Raw genomic sequence first — 22057 nt, forward strand, 5'->3', positions numbered from 1 at the left:
ATTGAAGCTTGGAGAGATCCACAGTGCTTAGAGGGGCAGAACTGGGACTCAGGCCCAGAGGAGGCTTCAGAGCCCTGTCCTGCATGCTCTTCCTTCCCCGGGGTGGAAGGCGTGACTTGTTTCTCCTCCAGCCCCTCTGAGGCTAAGAAGTGTGCAAGAGAGCAGGGCAGCAGCAGGGAGGTTCCGGGAGACTCTGTCATGGTGACAATCCTCCTTCTCCAAAGCTCCCTATTTGTTGGGAGGCCCTTTGTAGGATTTATACTACGTCTATTATGTTCCTGGTTTTTAATCAAGGAGCAGTGTACGTCCTATGCCTCCTGCTTCATTTTAACCCAAACTCTGGTCACCAAAAATTTCTTCCAGCTCACCTTTCCTCCAAAGCCATCTACCACTTGACCTCCTGCCTGGCTCAGCTCCCCCAGCCAGCCTCCAGAGAAGAAAAAGATGACCATAAGCCAAACTTCTGACACTTCTCCCACACTCACAGACTGCTTCTGACCATACTAATTACAGTATGGGGAGCATTTTCAAGACATAAGAACTGCTGAGTAACATTTAAAATCAATACCTTCCTCCTTTTATCATTTCAGATTAGAAGCTTTTGAATATATTTTTTAAACAAAAAATTAATTTATAAAAATACAGTTTCCCGCTATGGTCAATTAAAGTCATGAAAATAATAAAAAAATACACTTTTGCTAAAAAAAAAAAAAAAAAAAACAGAAGTATATTGAGGGTGACACTCTTCCTTCTCTCAGCCCTCCCATTCAATATTCCTTCCCAGAGGTAACCATTATTTATGTATTTCCAGAAAGTTTCCTTGGCATGTAGACATGCGGTTTACAGCTTAGCATTCAGCAGATGCTCACGTTGGGCCTGAGCATCAGAGAAGCACCAGCTACTCATTCTGAGTGCCACAGAGTCAGGGACGAGTCTTGTTCATTCACCCCAGTGGCCCAGAACCTAGCACAGTGCCTGGAACACAGCGGGTGGTCAGTCAATCTTTAGGAATGAATGAAGGAGTACAGATTTGAGTCACAGAAGGGGTTACTTTTCATTTTTTTAGTTTAGAAAAGCATTATCTCTGCTTGAACATTTCTTATGATGGTTACCATTTCCTTCCTTATTCAAATTCAAAACTTTAAGACTAGTAGAATGAGAAAAGCACCTGAGGTCTCCTCTTGAAAGAACTGATATTGCCTGGAAAACATACTTAGGCAAGAAAAAGTGTGTCTGTGTCTACAAAAATCCTGCTCTGATTACATCTCAAAACAGTCTCCAACTTCACAGTTCTTTAAGAAAATGACAGTGTTTTGTAGAGAGCTAAAATCAGATACATGTGAGTGTTTGGTTTACATTTTATTTTCTCTACCTGTTTAATCCACAATAAAAACCTTTTCAGTTTTATCTCTTTATTACCAACATGGATCCCAGAAACTTCCATCGACTGTACACCTGCAAATGTGTGCGTTGCAAGCGGTTCATTTTTCTCCTGGAGTTCTTTCGTAATTTCCCTAGGTGGGTCTATGTTTTTCTGCTTTGGTCAGATGGAAAACTTATACTTACAGAAAAGAAAGCTTTATATTTCAATAGAAATGCATACTTGCAAAGTCCACAGGGGTTGCTGTTACAGTTCAGACTCCCTGGGACCAGATATCTTGTGTTGGGGCCTTTCTTTGGAGGGGAGGAAACCTTTTATACACAGATAGCCCTCCAATCAATCTCCTTCCCACTCCAGTTCCAAATAGCCTGGCAGACCTGTCCAGTGGGCCAGCTGGAACAATGCAGTCCTTTGTTATGGCAGGATGATTTGCAACACACGCAGGCTACCAGCACTGTCCAGACACTAGCCCCCCTTCTTTGCCTTTTCAGAAACGTTTCAGAGCAAGAGAGAAACAAAGCCTCAGACCCTATATGCAATGTTACCTTCTCAGCTATATAATCCTAAGGAACACCAAACTTTCCTCACACTCATAATTCTAAAGCATGTCTAACTTCTCGAGCAACTTCAAATTAAAAGAGTTGTAATGTAGCAACACGTGCCAACAGGCTTTTATTTAGAATTAATGAACTTGTAGGTGGAATCAGGAAGATCACAGAGGGTTAAGGATAAATGGAAATGATCACTAATTAGACTAGCTGAAAGACAGATTGTCACGTTCAGGAAAATTTAAACCCCCCCTCCTTTTTTTTTTTTTTTTAAGAATGACAGCAATCCAAGCAAAGTACCTCACTGTGTAGGTATCAAGACCCTTCAGGCAGAATTCTGTCATACTTGCAATCAGTGACAGGGACGCTGGCTGTGGAGGAGTATTTGGAATGGTGGCAGAAAACTGTATCGGCATTTCCAGCTTGAGTAGGTCTTATCTTCTTAGTGGACGCTCAGAAGCCAAGGTCTGGATGCAGTCGGTCAGTTGCAAATAACAGCTCAGGAATGTTAAGTGGCTTCAGGAGTCGTGTGGACAGCACGATTACCTAACAACAGGAGAGGGCAAACACACCGCAGGCAATTAGGGGGGCCAATCTCAGGATATTGGATGATGAGAAACAGAATGTAACAAATGTCTTTTGGGGAGTATGGAATTCTGCGAAGGAAAGGTAGAAGGCAGCCAGTTGAATGGCAGGATTGGCGCTAGTGCCCTGCCTGGAAGGAGGGGGGCACAGTCTGGGAGAGACAGCCTGTAGGACAGCTGGCCTGTGTCTACTGAACCTCTAGCCAATGGGCCACTCAGGATGGCCGAGACTGGCACTAGGTGCATTTGAGAGGCAGAGCCCAGCCACTACCATGCTGTTAAATTGAACTGACTAATACTCTCTCTTTGTAATGCAGTAATTTGACCTCAACATCAAGGTGTCTCCCCCTTTCAGGGAGCCTTTGCTCCTCCAGGGAGCATGAGAAGGCACACCCAAGAGGTGGATGCCATTAGTGATGATGGTCACTGTTAGTTTCCTAGTACCACAAACGGGTGGCTGAAACCATGGAAACTTACTGTCTCATAGTTCTGGAGGTTAGAAGTCCAGGATAGGGTTGGCACCTTCCGAGGGCTGCGAGGGAGGATCTGTTCCGTGCCTTTGTCCTAGCTACCCTGAGCCTAGGGGTAGGTTATCCTTATGCATGTCTATCCCTGTGCATGTCTGTTGCTGTGTCCAGATTTCCCCTTCTTATACACACTCAGTCATACTGGATTACAGCCCACATTAAAGACCCCATTTTAACTTGATCATCTGCAAAGATCCTATTTCCAAGTAAGGTCATATTCACAGGTACCAGTGGGGAGGTTAGGACTGCAACATAGTTTAAAGGGGACACACTTCAACCATAACGATGATGATGATAACTAATACTTGTTACTTTTTCTGATGTGCCCGGTTCTTAGGATTATCTCATTTAATATCCATTTGTTCCTGATATCGAGCTTATGAAATAGGCACATTTATTCTTCCTGCTTTGCAGATGAAGAAAATAAAGTACAGAAAGGCTCAGCAACTTGTACAAAAACACACATACAGTCAGCAGCTGAGTCAGGATCAAAGTGCAGGCAGGCTGGCCCCAGTGCCCCCGTGCCTCCCTTGCCTGCCATCAAGGGCCCTGGGCCCTTTACTCCCTTACTCCACATGCACCTTTGGGCTTTGCTAGCTTCTTTCATGGTGACCCTTTCTGCTTCCCTCAGTCTGGATTTTATCCTGGGGCAGATTTGTCTCTGCAACACCGGGAGAGCCTGTTCCCTGGGTCTGGGCTGGGGGGATGATGTGCTTTGTAAGGGCCTGGGGAGGTTTTGCACAAGCAGTATTATATGCACCCTAGATGAAGAGGTGACTATGGGAAAGGCTGCCCCGGAGGCTGAATGCCACAGCCCACAATCCCTTGGAAGAGGACTCCAAGGCCCACAGCATGTCTACCTGGCGGTTCCTCTGGAGTGTGCAAGTGGGCCTGCACACTTCACTATCCTCCCTGCCTGCCCCTAGAATTGTCCCGGGTATAATCAAATTAGTGAATTAGCCAATCCCATGTCAACAAGCTCATTGGTGGAAAACAAAAGTCTATACTCCAATGAAGAGAAAATGTAGAAGGAGAGGAGAGAAGGAAGCATTTTATAGTTTTGTTCTTGTTAAAGAAAAAAGTTTTTCGACAACTTTAAGAGAAAGTTTTCTGTTTAAAAAATTTAGTCTTTGGAAGCATCTATGTTACTTCTTCTTGAAAGAGGATTATCTTAAATATATATATATATATATAGTTAATGTCAGCCAATTCATATTTTTGGCAGAAACAAATTCACTGAAATCTGTGTTTCACGATTTTCCTTGAAAACCATGCAAGGAGACGTTGAGGACAGTGGGTGAAGATCGGCTGCCTTATCATCTGCACGCATGGTTTAGACACCATTCCAATGTGTGTCTCCTGAGAGGGTCTCTACTTATTTCAGGTCTTCCTCACCAAACCCAGTAGGTGATTGAGCCTGGCGGCTTCCAGGCCAGTGTCATCAGCAGACCCAGAGTAGATCCCAGCTCCACAATGACCAGCCAGATGCCCTCCAGAAAGTCACAATGTACAGCCTTGCTCACCTCATCTCTCTCAGAAAGAAAATAACAGTGCCAAGCTTGAAGCAGTATGGCAAGGATTACATGAGATCGTGTATGTGGAGCACAGGAAGTGCTCAGCAACTGTGAGCTGCTATTTTATTGTGGTTTTGCAATTCAGTTATAAATCTTCTTTTGAATCTTATGAAAGCTAAGAACTTTCTAGAAAAATATATACAGACATTCATACAAGATTTTGTATTATAATTTTAGGGATGGTTCATGAACTCCTAGGAATTCATAGACCACAATTAAGAAGGTCTTTTTCAAGCTGGGCGCAGTGACTCATGCCTGTAATCCCAGCACTTTGGGAGGCCGATTTGGGCAAATCACCTGAGGTCAGGAGTTCAAGACCATCCTCATCAGCATGGATGAAACCCCGTCTCTATTAAAAATACAAAAATTAGCTGGCTGTGGTGACACACACCTGTAGTCACAGCTATTTGGGAGGCTGAGGCAGAGAATCGCTTGAACTCAAGAGGTAGAGGTTGTAGTGAGCCAAGATTGTGCCACTGCACTCCAGCCTGGGCAACAGAGTAAAACTCTGTCCCCCCGCCCCCCCCCCCCCCAAAAAAAGAAGGCTCTTTTCAGAAATCTTTTTAAATATACACATAAAGACAAACACTGAGCACTCCTTGGAAGCAGGTTCTTCAAAGGTGGTAGAGGCCAGCAGGCATTCATGCAAAAGGCCCTCTCCGCCTGCTGTGACGTGCCAGTCTCCAGCACACTGTCAGCCTTTGGGGTCTCTAATTCTAAAGCAAAGATGATGGATTCCTCTCTGGCTGCGGTGAGTGTGGGCCTGAGGGCTAGGGTATGTCTCCATCCCATGGATGCTAAGTCTTGTCGGCAAGTTTGAGAAACTCAGAGTGAAAAGTCTAGAAGCGTTGACTTCCAGAGCAGCCATAACTGAGCCCAAAGAATCTGTCACTCTCGGGCCATGTGCTAGGCTTCCAGCCATGGCTGACAGAGACTGTGGATTTCGCTACCGCCACTGAGCTGAAATAGCAAGGCCAGCCTCCTCACACCTGAACAAGCAGATATTTAACAGTAATCACCGTACAGCTTTGTGAGGGCTCGGCCAGAGGCTGTCTGGGGCCTGCTCTATGGAGGGGTGAAAAGAAACAGATGGAAAAGAGGGGCTTTTCAAGCAGTAGGTTAGAGGGCCTTTGTGGAGGGGAGGCAGCAGGGCTGAGGCCAGCAGGCTTCGGGATAGTACAGTGGTTAAGAGCCCAGGTTTAGGAGGTCCAGTCTGCGTTGGACTCCGGCTGGGCCACTTACCAGATGAATGACCCGGGACGAGTTGCTTAATTACACTCAGCCTCAATTTCTTCATCTGTAAAGTGGGAATGATACCCACCTCACATGATTATGTGAGGAGCAAATGTGGACATCTTTGTAAAATATCTGACACAATGACAGCCTCCAGAGGGGCTGAGAATGGCAGTTGCCATGACTGCCTTCGTCCTCGTCACTGTCCTTATTATGCGCATCCCCGGCTGCAGCCTCCCACCCAGCTCACAGCAGTCATGGGGCGGATGCAGGGGAGGTGGAGTTGACAGAGCCAGCGACCCCAAGTGTGAATCTGACTGTATTACACCCAGGCTTAAAATCCTGGCCTCCTCCTCACTGCCCTCTGGTAAGCCTGGCCCTCCTGGAGATCATCATAGGACTTCAGAACCCGACTGCTGCCAGCATTCCATGCCTGGCCCTTGCCTCTACACCCCAAATCAGTCCCTCATTCCAGCCTCCCTAACTCCTCGCAATTTCACACCTGGTACTTTGGGGACGATTTTTGTCTGGAAGAGGAGCTCCCCACTCTGCCTAAAGAGCCCTTCTCCATTGTCCTTCAACAATCAGCTCAGCTCCCCCAAGCCTGATCATGTCCCCCTGGCTGTTGGCATCTCACTGTATTCCCTGTCACCTTAACTGAGTCTTTGTTTCCTAGCATAGTGCCTGATACACAGCAGGTCTTTGATTCAGTCAGTTAGTCCCTGATTGAGTGAATAAAAACCATATAGCAGCGAAGGAGGCAGGGAGCATAGCCAGGGTCAGCGGGAGGTTCTCGCTCAGGGCAGCTCTAGTGGAAGATGCTCAGACAGCTCTGGGTTAATGTGTTTCCTCTCCATTTGACCAAAAAGCTACTTGTCTCTAATTCCTATTTTGAAGAGCAAGCAGGATCACACTGCTGACATTTCACATAGAGCATGAAATATACTAGTTGGTGGTCTTTAAGTATTTTCATATCTTAGGCGTCTTTTGATATTGACTACTCTTGAGCATTTTCAGAATTTTTAAAATGCTACATTATTTGGCTGAGATCACTCTAAAATTCTAAAAAAGTGGGCTCCAAATGGGAACAAAGATGCCCAAAATGAAAAAGAAAACAGTCAAAAGAGTTTGAAATTGGTTGATCAGATATGACATTTAATTTTTTAACAAAATCATGAAAAGTGGGCAAATTAAGCATCAGAGAGTTCCTTTCGGAGAACTGGTCTTTTCTCAGGCAGCCAAGAGCACTGAAGAAAATTCCCATGGAATATTCTCAATCCTTGTCCATCATATGGCTACTTTTCTCTGCATCTTCTAAAATGCTTCTTTTTATTTTCTCTATTAGAAATCAGAGGTACATAGAGCCTAAACCTGGTGTTCCCTGATTCCTCTCCCTCTCCCCTTTTCAGGGTTCCTGCCCTTTCTTCTTTTCCTCCTTCTCCTTTCCTTCCCTCTCTTTCCTCCTTCTCCTTTCCTTCCCTCTCTTTCCTCCTGTTCTTTTTTGGGGGTTGTTTTTGTTCTTTCTTCTCAACTCAGGCCTGAGTGTCATTCAGGGCTGAAGAGTCAGCTGACTTTACCCCTGACCCATCAACGCCTAGCCACCACACCTTCACCTGCCAAAAGCCAAGCAGGCCGACCAGCCTCCTTCTCAAGCCAGAGGCGTCCAGGACACTCAAAAGCACCCCACAGTGCTCAGCGCTCGGCCCAGTCACCATACCTGCCCTGCACCATCCACCCACCGGAACACCTCTGACAAGGACAGCCAGTAGGGAGAGAATCTTTGATGATTATAGATAAATTTCACTCTGAAATATGAGAAATGGGGTATTTAATGAAAACAAAAGATTGTTTTTGCAGAGCCTGAATTACACTCCAGCTGCAGGGCAGCTATGACTTCGGTGTCAGCAAGTGTTGCTAACCGCAGGCAGTTCTAGCAGGGAATGTTTGAAGATGCAGCTCATTCATCAACAACAAGCCTCTGTGTCAAAGAGGATACTTGACATAAAAAAAAAATACATGCTGGCTGACTGTGAGATTGGGTGGCGAGCACCAGCCAGGGAACCAAGTCCCTCCAGCAGCCTTTGGCCACACTGGCTCTCTACCCCAGCTGGAAGGGGGATGTTGATCTTTGTTCTCAGCCTGCCCTGAACTCCACATGGGCAGCCCAGCCCTTGGGCGTGACCCAGCCCTCTGGGCTTTCCGCTGCCCCAGGCCATGGCTGTAATGCGTAGGTGCCAGCATCTTCCTGTTCTATTTTTGCTGAACACAGAGGAAGCAGGGAAGTCCAGGATTTACATTCCATATCCCCTGATTTCTAACACTCAGTATCAAAAAGGGCAAGGGGTACAGTTTTTTCTCCCCTTTTCTTTTAAATTTGGGAGATTCTTCCCCAAAGTGACACATATATGCACAGGCACCAACATGCATATTCATCCATTTGATAGGCAGCTTTTGGAGCATATATTGTATTCACACTGTACAGGCACAAATGCACACATACACACTCACACATCCCTGTTAAACCCAGAAGATCTGTATCGTTAAGCCAGTGGAACAGTGGATTTGCCTTACTGAAAAACCTGGGAACCATCTGACCTGGCTACCACTGCCTCAGAGTCGCTACGCTGTGCTTCTAAGGCTCTCAGAAGACCTGAAGTGTGAGATTCAGATATTTTTGCCTCCCAGGGGCTTCCCGTCAATTTTGGAATAGCCTGGGGGCAGGTTTTGGAGCCAGGATTAGGGATCCTTGAACCTCTTAAATTGTGTGCAAAATTGTGTGTGAACATATTTCTGGGTCTACTGTTTTATTTTAAAAAATACTATGTCTTCACTAAATATTCAACTCTGGGTTGGGCGCGATGGCTCATACCTATAATCCCAGCACTTTGGGAGGCCAAGGCGGGCAGATGACTTGAGGTCAGGGATTTAAGACTAGTTTGGCCAACACAGTGAAACCCTCTCTCTACTAAAACTACAAAAAAAATTAGCCGGGAGTTGTGGTGGGCACCTGTAATCCCAGCTACTCAGAAGGCTGAGGACAGAGAATCACTTGAACCTGGGAGGTAGAAGTTGCTGTGAGCTGAGATTGCCACTGCACTCCAGCCTGGACAACAGAGTGAGACTGTCTAAAAAAAAACTTCAGCCTGGAAATGCAGAAGTACAGGAAGGTGTGGGTGCAGCATGCACGTGCTGGCTATGAAAAGCAGTGGATGGCGGGGTCACCTTGCCCGCTGGCCTTCTCTTTTCCTGAACTGACCATTCCCTGTATTTTCTCAGAGGTTCCCTCCCTGTTATTTTCTTCTTACAATCACAGGCTTCTGCTAGCCTCTCGGCCACCATCCAGCTGCAAAGTTCATCCAGCCAGAGCTGTCTGGCCGTGGAGACCCACGGCAGGCATCGAGCCACTGAGGAGAGAGGCTGGTGATGCGCACAGGCGCATCAGAGCCGAGGAACCTGGAGTTTCGCACTTGGTGTTTGTGGCCGTTCGAGGTGGGGTGAGGTTGCCCTCTTGATCCCTTTTCTGTAGACAGGAAAGAGGACCTTCTCCAATGCACCCATTTTCTCTCATCAGTACATCTCCAACAGCCCCAGGCAGTAGAGTGGAGGAAACATGTCCCTTTTAGAGCAGAACAGTCTTCCAAGGCTAGCAGGTGGGCATGTGGTTTCTCGTTTCCTATGTTTCCTGCTATTCTTGTCACTTTTTGTGAAAGAGAGTTCATTTCTGGAGGTGCTGTGAATGGATTCTACTCGTTTCCTTTGAACAGCTGATCCCTGAATGCTTTTCAAATCTCAGATCCAAAGCCTTCTCCATGGGAGTCTCAGCAATCCAAAGGAAGCTCTTCCTCCTGGTTTTTCTACACTAGCACCTGTCTGTGTCCACTGTCCACTTGTCACGAGCTGGCGCTTCCATGTTTACTGTCAGTTACTACCCAGTAGAATGGGAGTTCCATGAAAGGAGGGATGTGTCTAGCTTGGTCACTGTTCTGTCCCTAGCATAAAGGACAATGCCTGGCCCAGAGCAGATCATGTTTTTGCTTTTTAGATGCTCAATAAATGCCTGTTGAATCATTAGTTAATCCAGCTTAATAGGGATGATTGTAAGTTCCTGTACTTGGATCCAAAAAGCACCCACACAGCAGTAGAATAGGGAAGATTTGGAATAACAGCAATAGATGCAAAAGACAGCGTGGTTTTAGTTGTCTATAATCTCAGTATCAGTCAATAGTTCAGTGGGGTTTGTGTCGTCTTTTCCAGAAAAGCTGCTTTTCTCAACATTGCAATGACATAAGTAGAGTCTGTAGTGTTCAGTATTGGACATTCAATTAACATCCATGAATATCCACTAAGCGGCAGACTGTCTGCGTTGCTGAGCACACAATAGTTGAAAAATGCAGAGTCCTGAGGCTGGAGGGGCATAAGCAAGGAGAAGAATGGTAGGAAAAGAAGCCCCAGGGGCAGGCAGGGGTGAGATCGTGTGGGTTTTGTACACCATGGTAGGCAGGAGAAGGGGGTGATCCTAATTTTCTCTGAGCTGACCAAGGATTGGCTTTTGATTACAATCAAGTGCGAGAGAGGGAGACAAACTGGGGTTGAGGAGAGCTGCCACATCGTCAGGGGACTCAGGTCCATGTCACAGGGTAAGAGTGGGGTGGCTACAGAAACTGATGATATTCAGTTTGGAAAAGAGAAGAATGGGGGAAGACATGGGAGCTATCTGCATGTGTCTGCAGAACTGTCATGTGGAAGATGGAGGAACCTCATTTCCTTTTAAATTCTGTGCGGCTCAACAGCTAGAACCAGCACTGATGAGTGACAGTGCCATAGATGCGGATTTGGGCTTCACCTGGAGGAGATATTAGAACAAAGAATGAAGCCCGCTGTGATGGCTAATAGTGAGTGTCAACTTGATTTGACTGAAGGATGCAAAGTATTATTTCTGGGTGTGTCTGTGACGGTGTTGCCAAAAGAGATTAACATTTGAGTCAGTGGACTGGGAAAGGCAGACCCACCCTCAATCACCTTGTGATGGTGTGAGTCAATACTCCTTCATAAACTCTCCTTTATATTTACATCTATCCTATAAGTTTTGTCCCTCTAGAGAACCCTGACTAATACACCCTGCAACACTCAAATAGGTTGTAGTGGGAGGGAACACATCTACATCCTGGGAGATGGTCAAGTAGAGACTAGATGGTAAAGACAGAATGGAAGCACCAGCTATGTATATTATCACTGTTTACATCAATGATCAAATGAGGGTTACTCCATTGTTTGCCCAACGGTCTTAGATGGTTTATTGGGTATAGACTCCATAGAACCTATCCCCTTCGATTAAGTCACATATATTCTCCAACAGAAGTCTGACTCTGAGCAGACAATGGAACTAGCATGAATGCCACTTTGTGTATTGCTAGGGTAGCAAGGCTTGATTTCCGCTGCACTCTAAAAGTAGGAAGCAGGTTCCGTCTCAGATCTGTGGAGTTTGCTGTAGGGCCAGGGCAGCTGTGTGTCTGTCAAGGTCTAAAGAATGGAGACCCACCACAGCAGATGTCACTCTACAAACATCCAGGTAATCCGCCTCCTTTCAAAAATGTGGAGATGAAGGACTTCATGATAAAGAATACCTCTGTTTCCACTGCTGCCTGAGGAATCTTCCTAGGGCCTGCTGACTCTTCAGGGGAGCTTTTTGCACAAAGGACAAGTAGCAGTCAAGGTTGATCCTTCAGCTCAAAATTCTTTGAGAAGCTCTCTCTGCAGATGACTGAGCACAGGGTCAGATTGCAGCAAAGCCACTGCAGATTCTGGGGCTCTGTTGTCAAACTCAGGTCACAGGGCTTTGAAAACGTCTGCATTTTATCCTTTTAGAGGAGGGATTAACATGTCTGTCAGGCTATTACAATGCATCACTGTTTCAAAGAGCTAAGAATTTGGTTCGCCATGGTAGGGGCAGCAAGAAGTGTGCTTTCTGATTTAAAAAAAAAAAAAAAAAAAAAAAAAAGTCTTGTCCAAAAAGGTAATCATTCATTAAACAAAACCTTAACACTGCTAACAGGGAGGGTGTTAAATGAGGCAGAATTTATGAATTTATCAGAAATCTCACCAGCTATGACCATAACAGGCAATAGTAACAGCAGAAATGGTCAGAGCCAAAAACTAGCCACTTCCCTGCTCAAGAATCTGCTGCTGCTCTCTGGGTATCCAGGTCCCATTCCTCAGTCGGGTGTCTGCAGCACATCGGGGACCAGACCTTCTTGACTTAACCTGAAAGCTCAGCCACTCCAACAACACAGACTGCTCCTACCAAGCCAGTTCTCTTGGAGTAAATAAACCCCTCAAACTACAAGGGTTACTGAGCCACTGCCATGTGCTCAAGCCTGGAAACCCCAGTCTTTGTCCTCAAGGAATTTGGATTTGGTTGAGGAGACTAGGCCAGCAAATATGAAGTAGTCAGGGAAAAGTCCAGAGCTGCATTGCCCCGTATAGATGGTGGATGCGAGTAGAGACGTGGAAAAAGCCCGGAGCAGCAGCTTGGATGTCACAGACGGGAAGGACACAGCTCCTGGGGCTGGCTGTGTAGACATGGACGGTAGCGGGTAGAGGTGGGAGGTGGCATAAAGCTGTAACCCCAAAGCACTGGGAAGATAACACCCCCAGAGTCAAGTCTCAACCTGGGGGGATGAAAGTCGAAGGGAGGACATCCCAGGCTCCCTGACCTCTGGCAGGACAATGCCGAGCCATGTAATACCAGCTCTTCAGGGGCCATGGAGGGACAGAGCCCAGAGTATACCTGGCTTGGCAGTGTGTCCTTTTGTGGCTTTTCTTCTTCACTGTCTTTCTTTTCTGAGTTCTTCACTTCTGCTTCTTGGGATCATCTGCCAAGTAAACTACCTGCTCTCCCATCCCTGGCTCAGGGCCGGTTTGGGAAACACACTAAGGCAAGGGTTTTACATCTTAGTGATTTAACAGGCTGTGCATCCCCAGTCAGAGGAGAACTTCCAGAGGCAGGGGTTCTTCTCTTCCAGAAGTCTCTCTCCTTGGGCTCCTGCTGTCTCATGCTGTGAGCCTCAAACCCTCCCGCACAGCAGTGTGGTGGCTGCTCAAACGCAGCTGGGAAGAGCTGCAGAGTTCCGAGCCGGGCACGGTGCAAAGAAGCATCTTCTCCAGCCTCTTCTGACTTAAGATTCAGAGCCACCCCGGCCCATTTCCTAAATGAGGAGACTCAGGGCTTTTCCCTCCCAGATCACCTGACTAGTCAAAGGCAGAGGCAGGATTGGAACTTGGGCCCATAAAACAGAAAGGTCTATGTTCTTCACCACTGGGCTGCAGAGCCAGCTTTCCTGTTTGGGGAATGGGATGAGGCCTGGCAGGAGGTATAGAGAGGAAAGCTATGACACTAGTCATTGTCTGGACAGCGCTCCTTCCCACAATCCTCTGGCCCTGCCCTCTAACTGCCACAGTTGGGAGCTGGTTCCTGGAGTCATCCCTCCATTATCTGGAGCCTGGAAAGCAGTGAAAACTCCTGAGCCATTCAACACTGATCAGGCACCAGAGAATATGGGCCCCTAAGGAATCAGGAATAGGGATAACGGTACCTTAGCCCTAGAACGACAGAGCTCTCCTCCCTCCCTTTACCCCTCATGACTACGCCCTACCCCAGTTTATTTTGCAAACAACAGAGTTTCCATTTAGGGCTCATTTGCTTGGTGTCAGAGAATTTAACCCGTCATGATGGACTTTATCAAAATGACCCAGTCCTCTACCACTGGGAACAAAGGCACCCCAGGGTATGCAGGGCTGGGTCTGGCTGCAGGAAGACACTGTGACACAGGCAGCAGCAGGAGGGAGGGAACAAAACCAGGAGGGTCATGGGCAACCAGGCTAGGAGAGGGGCACTGGGACCCATGGGTGGAGGGACACCCACCCTTCCCACCCCTGCCTCAGGGTTCTTGTTCATATCACGGAGGACTCAGTACCTGGGTTCCTGGCTTCAATGATGCCACAAGATCTTTGACCATTTTGGCTTCAGAGACTGTGACCCCACCTACCACAAAGAGGATCAGGAGTGGGTGGTCACTAGGATGAGGCCGGCTCACCTGCAAAACAAAACACTGGGATATCAGATGGATGGCAGTGGTGCAGGTGCAAAGCAGCTGGGTACCATCTTCATTGTCCCTCTGTAGAAATCCCAGGACTACTACTGGTAGGGACAGAAGGCAGACAAATCCTAGGCAGACAGGGGTGGGTCCCTGGTGAAACCCAAAGACAGTTTAAAGTCTAGCTACAAGTCGTAGGTAAATCCATGGACTGCATTAAGATCCTGTCTTCCCATTTGGCATGCTTTCCTCTGATTGATCTCTACCCTTCACCTATTTTACATATACCTAGGCTTTCCTAATTGTTTTTTTATACTGTCATGTCCATCTTTGAGTAGTGCCTTTGTTTTGGCCTTTTTTTGCATACTGCAAACCAATCAGCATGCACTCCCCATTCTGAGCCCACAAAAGTCCTGGACTCAGCCACACAGAGAGAGAAACCACTTAACTTTGGTTGGGGGACCACTCTTGAATTCCCTGCCTGCTGAGAGCTAGTCCGTTGCTCATTAAAATTCTTCTCCACCCTCCTCACTTTTCAATTGTCAGTGTGACCTTATTCTTCTTTGCCGTGGGACAAGAACTTGGGAACCGCCAAATGTGGGTACAATCTATAACATAGGTGAGCTGGGGCATGCCTGCCTAGCCACAGGCTGAGCTAGTGTGCAAGCAAGGCATGGCCTGGTGGGCTGAGTAGGTGGGGCACTGCTGGCTGGAGGTCCCTGGCTGGCAAAGTGGCTGAGAATAATCCTGTGTCACTACCTCTATCATGTAGGTGTGATAAACAGCCGTTAGAGAGATGATGACTCTTAGCTATCAGATGTGCCAGTGGTCTGTGAACTCATTGACCCAGAAAATGTATAACACAGCACCTTGTTATATCTCTTTCAATAAAGATTTCATAGAAAGAAAAGTTAAAGGAGCAGGAGCTACTAAAAACAAGAGAAAGCTGAGGGACTTCTTCCTTCCTTGTTAATCTTCAGGTCTCAGCATAAACATGCCCCCTTCTTTGTTCCATGGCTCTGTTTGTTTCCTTCAAAGCATCTACCACAGCCTGTGGTTACTATATTTGTTTATTTGTTTACTTGTTGGCCATCTTCTCTACTAGAACATAATTGGTTACAGGAGTCTGTCACCATGCCTGGCTAATTTTTTTTTTTTTTGTATTTTTAGTAGAGACGGGGTTTTGCTATGTTGGCCAGGCTGGTCTCCATGAGGCAAGATCTCATCCTCCTCGTTCATGCTACTTTCAGCTTACCTAGTACAATTTCTGGTACAATAGACGTTCAATAAATGTTTGTGGAATTAATAAATAGTTAAAGCTCTAGGAAGGTGGAGGTGGAGGGTGTACAAAGATTAAGGAGACCAGGGGCTACTCTCAAGGTGCTTACAGTCCCAGTACACACTTACAGCCCTTAACTTCTTCAAGCTAGCCTGAGCTATGGGTCTATGCTGCGTGGAACCTACAATAGATGCTGCGGAGAATTCCTCCTGATTCCTTCATCAGTGAGGCAAAGATATTCTTATATACTAAAATGAGAATAAATGAAATTAACTGCTCAGAAAATGCAAAAGGACCAATAACTAGACTCAATGATGGGGACACTGATGGGACAAGAAGGGATTCCTGAAGACAGTATGTTTTGAGCTGAATCTGGAAGCCAGAGTTGGTTTGATGGGAGTGGGCAGGAGAAATAGTGTGAGTCAAGTTCCGGAGACAAGCACTCACCAGCAGGGTGGAGCGGGACAGGGGAGCCCAGCCAGGATGGAGCGTGCATGGAGTCATTACAGGAAAAAGTCTGCCAGCTGCCTGCAGGGCCACCAAAGCCAGAAGGTGGGGAATGGGCTTCACCTCCAGCAAGGAGACGGGGAATGAAGATAGTAAGTGTACTTGCCCATTACAGTCACTCAGGCCCAAGGCATCTGTAGGTCACAGGCAGTCCCGAGGAGTGCCTGGGAGAGGGGCAGGGGCAGGACAAGAGGAAACCCTTTCTCTTACCACCCCCCAACTCCTTTCTCAGCTGAGCTCTCTGGCTCCTTTGCCTGATTATACCCACATCTCAACATCTTATTTTAAAAACACTTGAAAGGATGATGCATTAAGTGTTCCAAGTTATGTAAGTTATTCCTTGGCTTCTAAAGAGGAAATTTAGAATGCAAAGGCAGGCAGGCAGGAGGGAAGGAAGGACAGAGAGAAGAGAGAGGACTGGGGAACTAGCTAATGGCCTTAGAATAGGTGGTGGTGAACACTGGAAAAAGTTTCAAAACACTGTCATCTTTTTTTTTTTTTTTTTGAGATGCAGTCTCACGCTGTCGCCTGGGCCAGAGTGCAGTGGCGTGATCCAGGCTTATCTCAGCCTCCATCTCCCTGGTTCAAGGGATTCTCCTGCCTCAGCCTCCCAAGTAGCTGGGAATATAGGCGTCTGTTACCACGCCTGGCTAATTTTTGTTGTTGTTGTTGTATTTTAGTAGAGACAGAGTTTCACTATGTTGGCCAGGCTGGTCTTGAAAGCCTGACCTCGTGATCCACCTGCTTCAGCCTCCCAAAGTGCTAGGATTACAGGTGTGGGCCAGCATGCCCGGCCCAAACACCCATCTTTAGAAAAAGACTCAACTCCACATCCTGCTCTGTACCTGTTTCCCCCGACCACGTTTGTCAACTGCTTTCTTTCAATCTGCAGACCAGACGCCATAGCTGCCCTGCTTTTTTCCTGCTGTGCCCTGGAATTGCTCTCACGGGTGTCACCAATGGCTATCATATTGTAGGAGTCAATGGACACTCCTTTGTCTTCATCTAACCTGACATTTCTATGGCATTTGTCACAGCTGATGACACCTTCTTAGGTACCATGACAGCGCTTTCTCTAGATGGCTCCTTCTACCCTTCTAATTGTTTCTTCTCAGATTTCTTAATAGGTTCCCTTTCTTGGTCTGCGCATTTAAATGTTGTTAAGTATGGCTCCCTCCTGGGCTCCTTGCCCTTTCACTCAATGCGACACCCCTGAAGGACCTCATCTTCTCATGTGCCTTCAACATCTTTTACGCACCTCTCAAACCTATGCCTTTAGCTCGGTCATCTCTTTTGAGTTCCTGTGGACATCACCACCCAGCTCCTGCAGATGATACCTCCTGGGATTTCTGAACTCAACAGGCTTCAGATGTGATGTGTGATGTTTTCCCCAAAGCCTTTCCATCTCGTGAATTTCTAACAGCATCACCACCTTCACAGTCATCCGAGGCAGACACATGAGAGACATCTTAGACTTTGCCGTCTCTTTCATCTGCCAGATCAAGTTCTGTTCATTCTGCCTCCTTAAGGTTACCGACATCTCCTTGATAACTGCCACAGTAGATGGCTGCTACAGCCTTCTAGTTTGTCTCCCCATTGCAGTTTGGCCATACCCCATCCATCTCCTCATTTCTGTCAAGTGCGTTTTCTAAAATACAAATATTTATTATTGAATATTGCAAACACTGTACTATTTTTGTGTATTATCTTATTTAATTTGAAAAACATCCTTAGAAGGCAAACACAATTATTAGCGTATTTTGCAAATGCAGAGATTGAGGTTCACCTACAGTAACTAAATCACGGATCCAGGAGCAAAACGCCAGAGGCCACACTCTTAAACACCTTTCAGCCACACTCTTAAACACGCTCAGATTCTCGCATAGAGTCTCATAGCTCTCAGGGTAAAGTTCAAGCTCTGTAGTTTGGCATATAAGGCTTTTATAACATGGCTTTGGTTTATGACTCTATTTTCGTCTCCTGCACACACATTATTTGCTGGAGCCATGCGCGGTGACTTGTGCCATGCCTGAACGCCTGGTATTTGTTTTGGGGAACATCTGTGAAACATATGATAATTTACTGAGTGTATGCATATCACCAGCATGCTGCTCAACTAATTTTCACAAAGTAAACAGACCAGTGAAACCAGCACCCAGACCAAGAAACAGAAAACCAGCACCCTGGAGAGACCTTCTCATGTCCTACGCCGGTCACTACCTCCTCACAGGTAATCATCATCTTGACTTCTAACCACTCTACCTTGTACTTACTCAGTTATACACCTTAGAGATTTTCCATGTCAGTAGGAAAGGTCTGTAGCCCACAGACACGGTGTGGACCACAGCAGTGAGTTTTGGCCTGTTTGTGCTTAGTACTTAGCACGTGGTAAGCTTTCAGTAAATGTTTCATGAATGAAATAGTTACACGAAGAAATGAATCATATCCACAGGTTAACAGGTGAGGCCCTTATTTTTAAAGAAACTCTTGCTTTGCTTTATGCATGCTTCTTCTGGCCGAGTCACTAACCCCGACCTTCCTTCCAGCCCTACAAACAATTGGTGTTTCTCACTTAATCCTGGGACAGAAATAAATTGGCTCCAGAACTTCGATGTGGTGCAATATGTTCCCAAAGACATATGCTTTCCATAAGAGAGTGTGGAATCAAAGTCATTGGGAGAATCTTGGAAGGAGGGATTGACAGATGAAAAGGGAAAATAACAAACTGTAACAAGAAAACAATACCCCGCGGCTGAGGAGTGGGGGAATGTTGGGTTTGGTACAAATCAATGGGTCCAATTAACGCATGTTGGTGTTTGTTATTTTGGTTTGTGTTTAGATTTATGCTTGGATACCATACTTCTCCTGTGGAGCTGTTCAGATCAGCAGGCTGTTGGGAAGTGGAGTCTTTTCAGTCTTTTCCATCAGAATAACACATTCCTTATCATCGGTCATACATGACTGAGTCTTGTTTGCATGTTAGTTCATGGTATAAGGCACTTTGAAGATGAAAGACTGAAGCAAAACTACTGCCACTGCAAATGCACACATTAATAGAGCAAGTCCGAGTCACTGCTCTTGCTTTCATTTTCTAAATCTTTGCTGGCCGTGACTTGAAGACAGCTGCTCTGGTCAGAGAAGACAGTTTCCTTCCACCATTTCATCCCAGCCTTTGCAGCAGAGGCTGCTGAGACCCCTTTTGAGGTGCGTGCCCCTGAGAGAGCTCTTTGATGTGCTGAGTGTCTTCTATCACTGGGATTGTCAAAAGAAGGGTTTCTGCTGCTGCTTCCGGTTTCTAGGTGCCCTCTAAGAGTCTGGGATCCTAATTCCTCCTCCACATGGTGCTCCTCCACTCAGTTTCTCTTTATTTGTGACTCATTTGTCCCTAGAATAGGCAACGGGCAGGTCATTCTGCAACAATGGGCAGTGCCTTGTAGAAGGAAGACAGTACAATAGCAGCTTTGGCCTTAAGGGGTTCTAGGACCAGGAAACACCCAGGCTGACATTGAAGCTGGCCCTTGGCAATGGCTTTTCTCCCACTGGGAATTAGTAACAGCACTGCCACTCCCTCTGAACGCTTCATGTCTCATGTTTTATTCACTTACACATCCATTCAACAAATATTTATTGAGCAACAACTACTGTGGGGCCAGACACCGTTCTAAGCATCAGGGATTCCTCAGTGAACCAAAGAGAAAAGAACCCCTGCTGTTATGGAACTTATATTTTAGTGGAGGGAGAGTGACAGTCCATAAAATAAGTAAGTCAATGGGTAAGTAAGGAAGGTGGTGAGTGCTATGGAGGACAATCAGGTGGGGGAGGGTAAGTGACAAGCATCACTTTATGCAAGCCTTACACTCTGTGAAGCAGGCAGAAGCCTCATTTCACACGGAGACACTGAGGATTAATGAGGTGAAATAACTTGTCCAAAGTGGCTGACCTAATAAGCTGAAGGGCTGAGGTTGAGATCCAAGTATTCATCTCGCTGCAGAGCTGTGACCCTTCTAACTTCCATTCTACCTACTGCCATTTTTCAACAAATTCTTCAAACGAAAAGCGTTTTTACTAGCATTCATCTTTTAAAACTCTGTACTTTTAGTTCTTTAGAAATATCAGCCAATCGCCAGAGCCTTGTGGGACTTACTTTTACTTACACTTAATCCCATTGCAAAAGGTTTCCATGCTGCTAGATCTCGTCAGCTGTTCAAGTTGACCTCCCTGCCTCACTTGCTGCAGTTGATGGCTTCCTTTTCCTGAAACATCCGTCCTACCCTCTGCTTTCTAAGCCCTCTTAGCTTCTCTCTCTCCTTCGAGGGCTCCTCTTGCTCGACTTCCTCCATGACATGCTGTGTTCCTGACCGCTCTGGCTTCTGGCCCCGATCTTCTCGCAAACATCTTCCCTGGGTGTCCCTGTCCCTGTCCACAGTTCAATGCCTCACACATGCCAAAGTCCCCAGATTGCTACCATTGGCCCAGGCTCTGCTGAGGTGCAAGACTGTCTCTCAGGCCCCTAAATTCAACAAGTCTAAAATGCAAGTTTTCTTCTTCTCCAGTTCTGCTTCCCAGTTAGAAACTGTTCACACCGTCCATCCAGTCACCCAAACCAAGCGAATGGCCCTGGACAGCCTCCACTCATTTACCGCTGCATCTGGCCAATCCCTGGTCCTGTGGAATCCTCCAGGCTTCATCCCTGCCCCCTCGTCCCGTTGGCCCTACCTGACCTTAAACTTTCATCTTCTCACCTTCCCTCCCCAAGCCAGTCAGCTCTTGTTTCTGCTGCGTGCACTGCTGCCAGGGTGAACTTCATAAAATGTAAAGTGGTTATATCTTCCTAGTAAATATCCAATGGCAGCTCAGTGTTTCTGGTCAAATGTGAAAACTCCAGCCGTCTGGGATCCAGTTTCTGCTTATCTCTGTCTTCATATTCTTCATCTCCCTGCATGTCACCCTCAGCTCCAGCCATTTGGAACTGCCTGCACTCACTTCAATGTATGATTTCATTACTTTGGAGTTCCTAACTCCTGCTGGTCTGGCAAAACCCAACTTTCCTGGGAAGCTTTCTCTGACTCCCTGACTGAGTTATTCTTCTGTGCCCTCACATCCTGTCCACCACACTTATCTCTCCTCCCCGCAATCCTCAATTTTCTTATCCATCTCCTTAACCAACTGTAAGCTACATGATATAGCTGTGCTTTGGCAGGTGGGGAACCTGGTTTGTCTCTGTATTTTCCTTAACCGGAACAAAGGCTAGCATGCAAAAGAGCCTCTCAATCGCTGCACACTGTCAGATGCAACTCACAGACTGCCAACATCAAGTTGTGTTTTTGCTTTACAGTTCATGCCAAAATCTATCTCATTAGAACTTATGGATCATGTTTAGCTAATGTTATACAAAACCTGAACCCTATTTCATAGCATGGAGTATGATTAAGAAAATATAAACAATGGTTTCAAATAGTGTTGCAGAGAGGAATTCCAGGACTTGTACTCATTTAATCAGCAAACGTGAACGCTGAGATGTTTTCCTCTTGTCAGGAATGCCTGTAAATCCAATGGACCTAAGCCAATAGTTCAGCCCTCTGAACCTTGTTTTTTTTCTTTTCTTTCTTTCTTTTTTTTGGAGACAGAGTCTTGCTATGTTGCCCAGGCTAGTTTCAAACTGCTGGGCCCAAGCTATCTTCCTGCCTCAGCCTCCCCAGCAGCTGGAATTACAGGAGTACTACTGCGCCCTGTCTTATTTTTCTTAGATGAACAACGTGGAGCTGGCCTAGAAGACCTCCGCAGCATGGTCCGCTCTCACCATCCAAGGATCTGATGTCAGGCTTTACTGATTAGCCCATCATTTTTGCTCTATATCCCAAGGCATCCTGTACCCCTGCTATAGATTCCTCTGCAGGTGTCTGTCCAGTCCACGAGCCAACAATCTCCCCTGTCCACATGGTCATAGGAAGGGCTCCTAGAATCCATGCAGTTACCATGTGATCCTGTCCTTCAGCCACAGTTGGCTGGTCCTGAAATGGGCCCCTGACCCAGGGTGGCCCAACTGTAGGCCCTTCCCTGGGAATTGAGGCTTGACCTAAGATAGATGAGATTCAGTCAAAGCTGTGGCATAGCTACTCAACCATTCATTTATGCTATTTATTGAGCGTCTACAAAATGCTGGGTACTGTTCTCATGCAGGGCAGAATGAGTCTCATATAACTGCCTGGTATCCTGACGGCTTTCCAGGTCTTAGTTCCAGTCCTTCCTGAGGCCCCTCGCATTGCTGCCCCTGAGTTCCCCAGGACATCCCATGGGCCTCATAATCAATTATCCTTCAGGTAATTGTAAT

General features: G+C 46.5%; 1 protein-coding gene across 2 annotated transcripts in view; it reads right to left on the bottom strand.

Moving 5' to 3' along the window:
* Positions 1-1047: 1047 nt before the first annotated feature.
* Positions 1048-22057, bottom strand: part of SCFD2 (sec1 family domain containing 2) — a 430823-nt gene continuing 409813 nt past the window's right edge. Inside the window, exons 8-9 of one of the 2 annotated variants that reach the window (XM_032274166.1) lie at positions 13821-13940; positions 1048-2475 (exon numbers count right to left, since the gene is read on the bottom strand). In XM_032274166.1, the coding sequence (XP_032130057.1) occupies positions 2383-2475; positions 13821-13940 (213 nt within the window). In that variant the 3' untranslated portion in view covers positions 1048-2382. The remainder of the gene's footprint in view (positions 2476-13820; positions 13941-22057) is intronic. The other variant, XM_032274167.1, reaches the window with a different exon arrangement.

Source organism: Sapajus apella, unplaced genomic scaffold, assembly GCF_009761245.1.
Source record: "Sapajus apella isolate SASKATOON/1434 unplaced genomic scaffold, GSC_monkey_1.0 scaffold5, whole genome shotgun sequence".
NCBI lineage: Eukaryota > Metazoa > Chordata > Mammalia > Primates > Cebidae > Sapajus > Sapajus apella.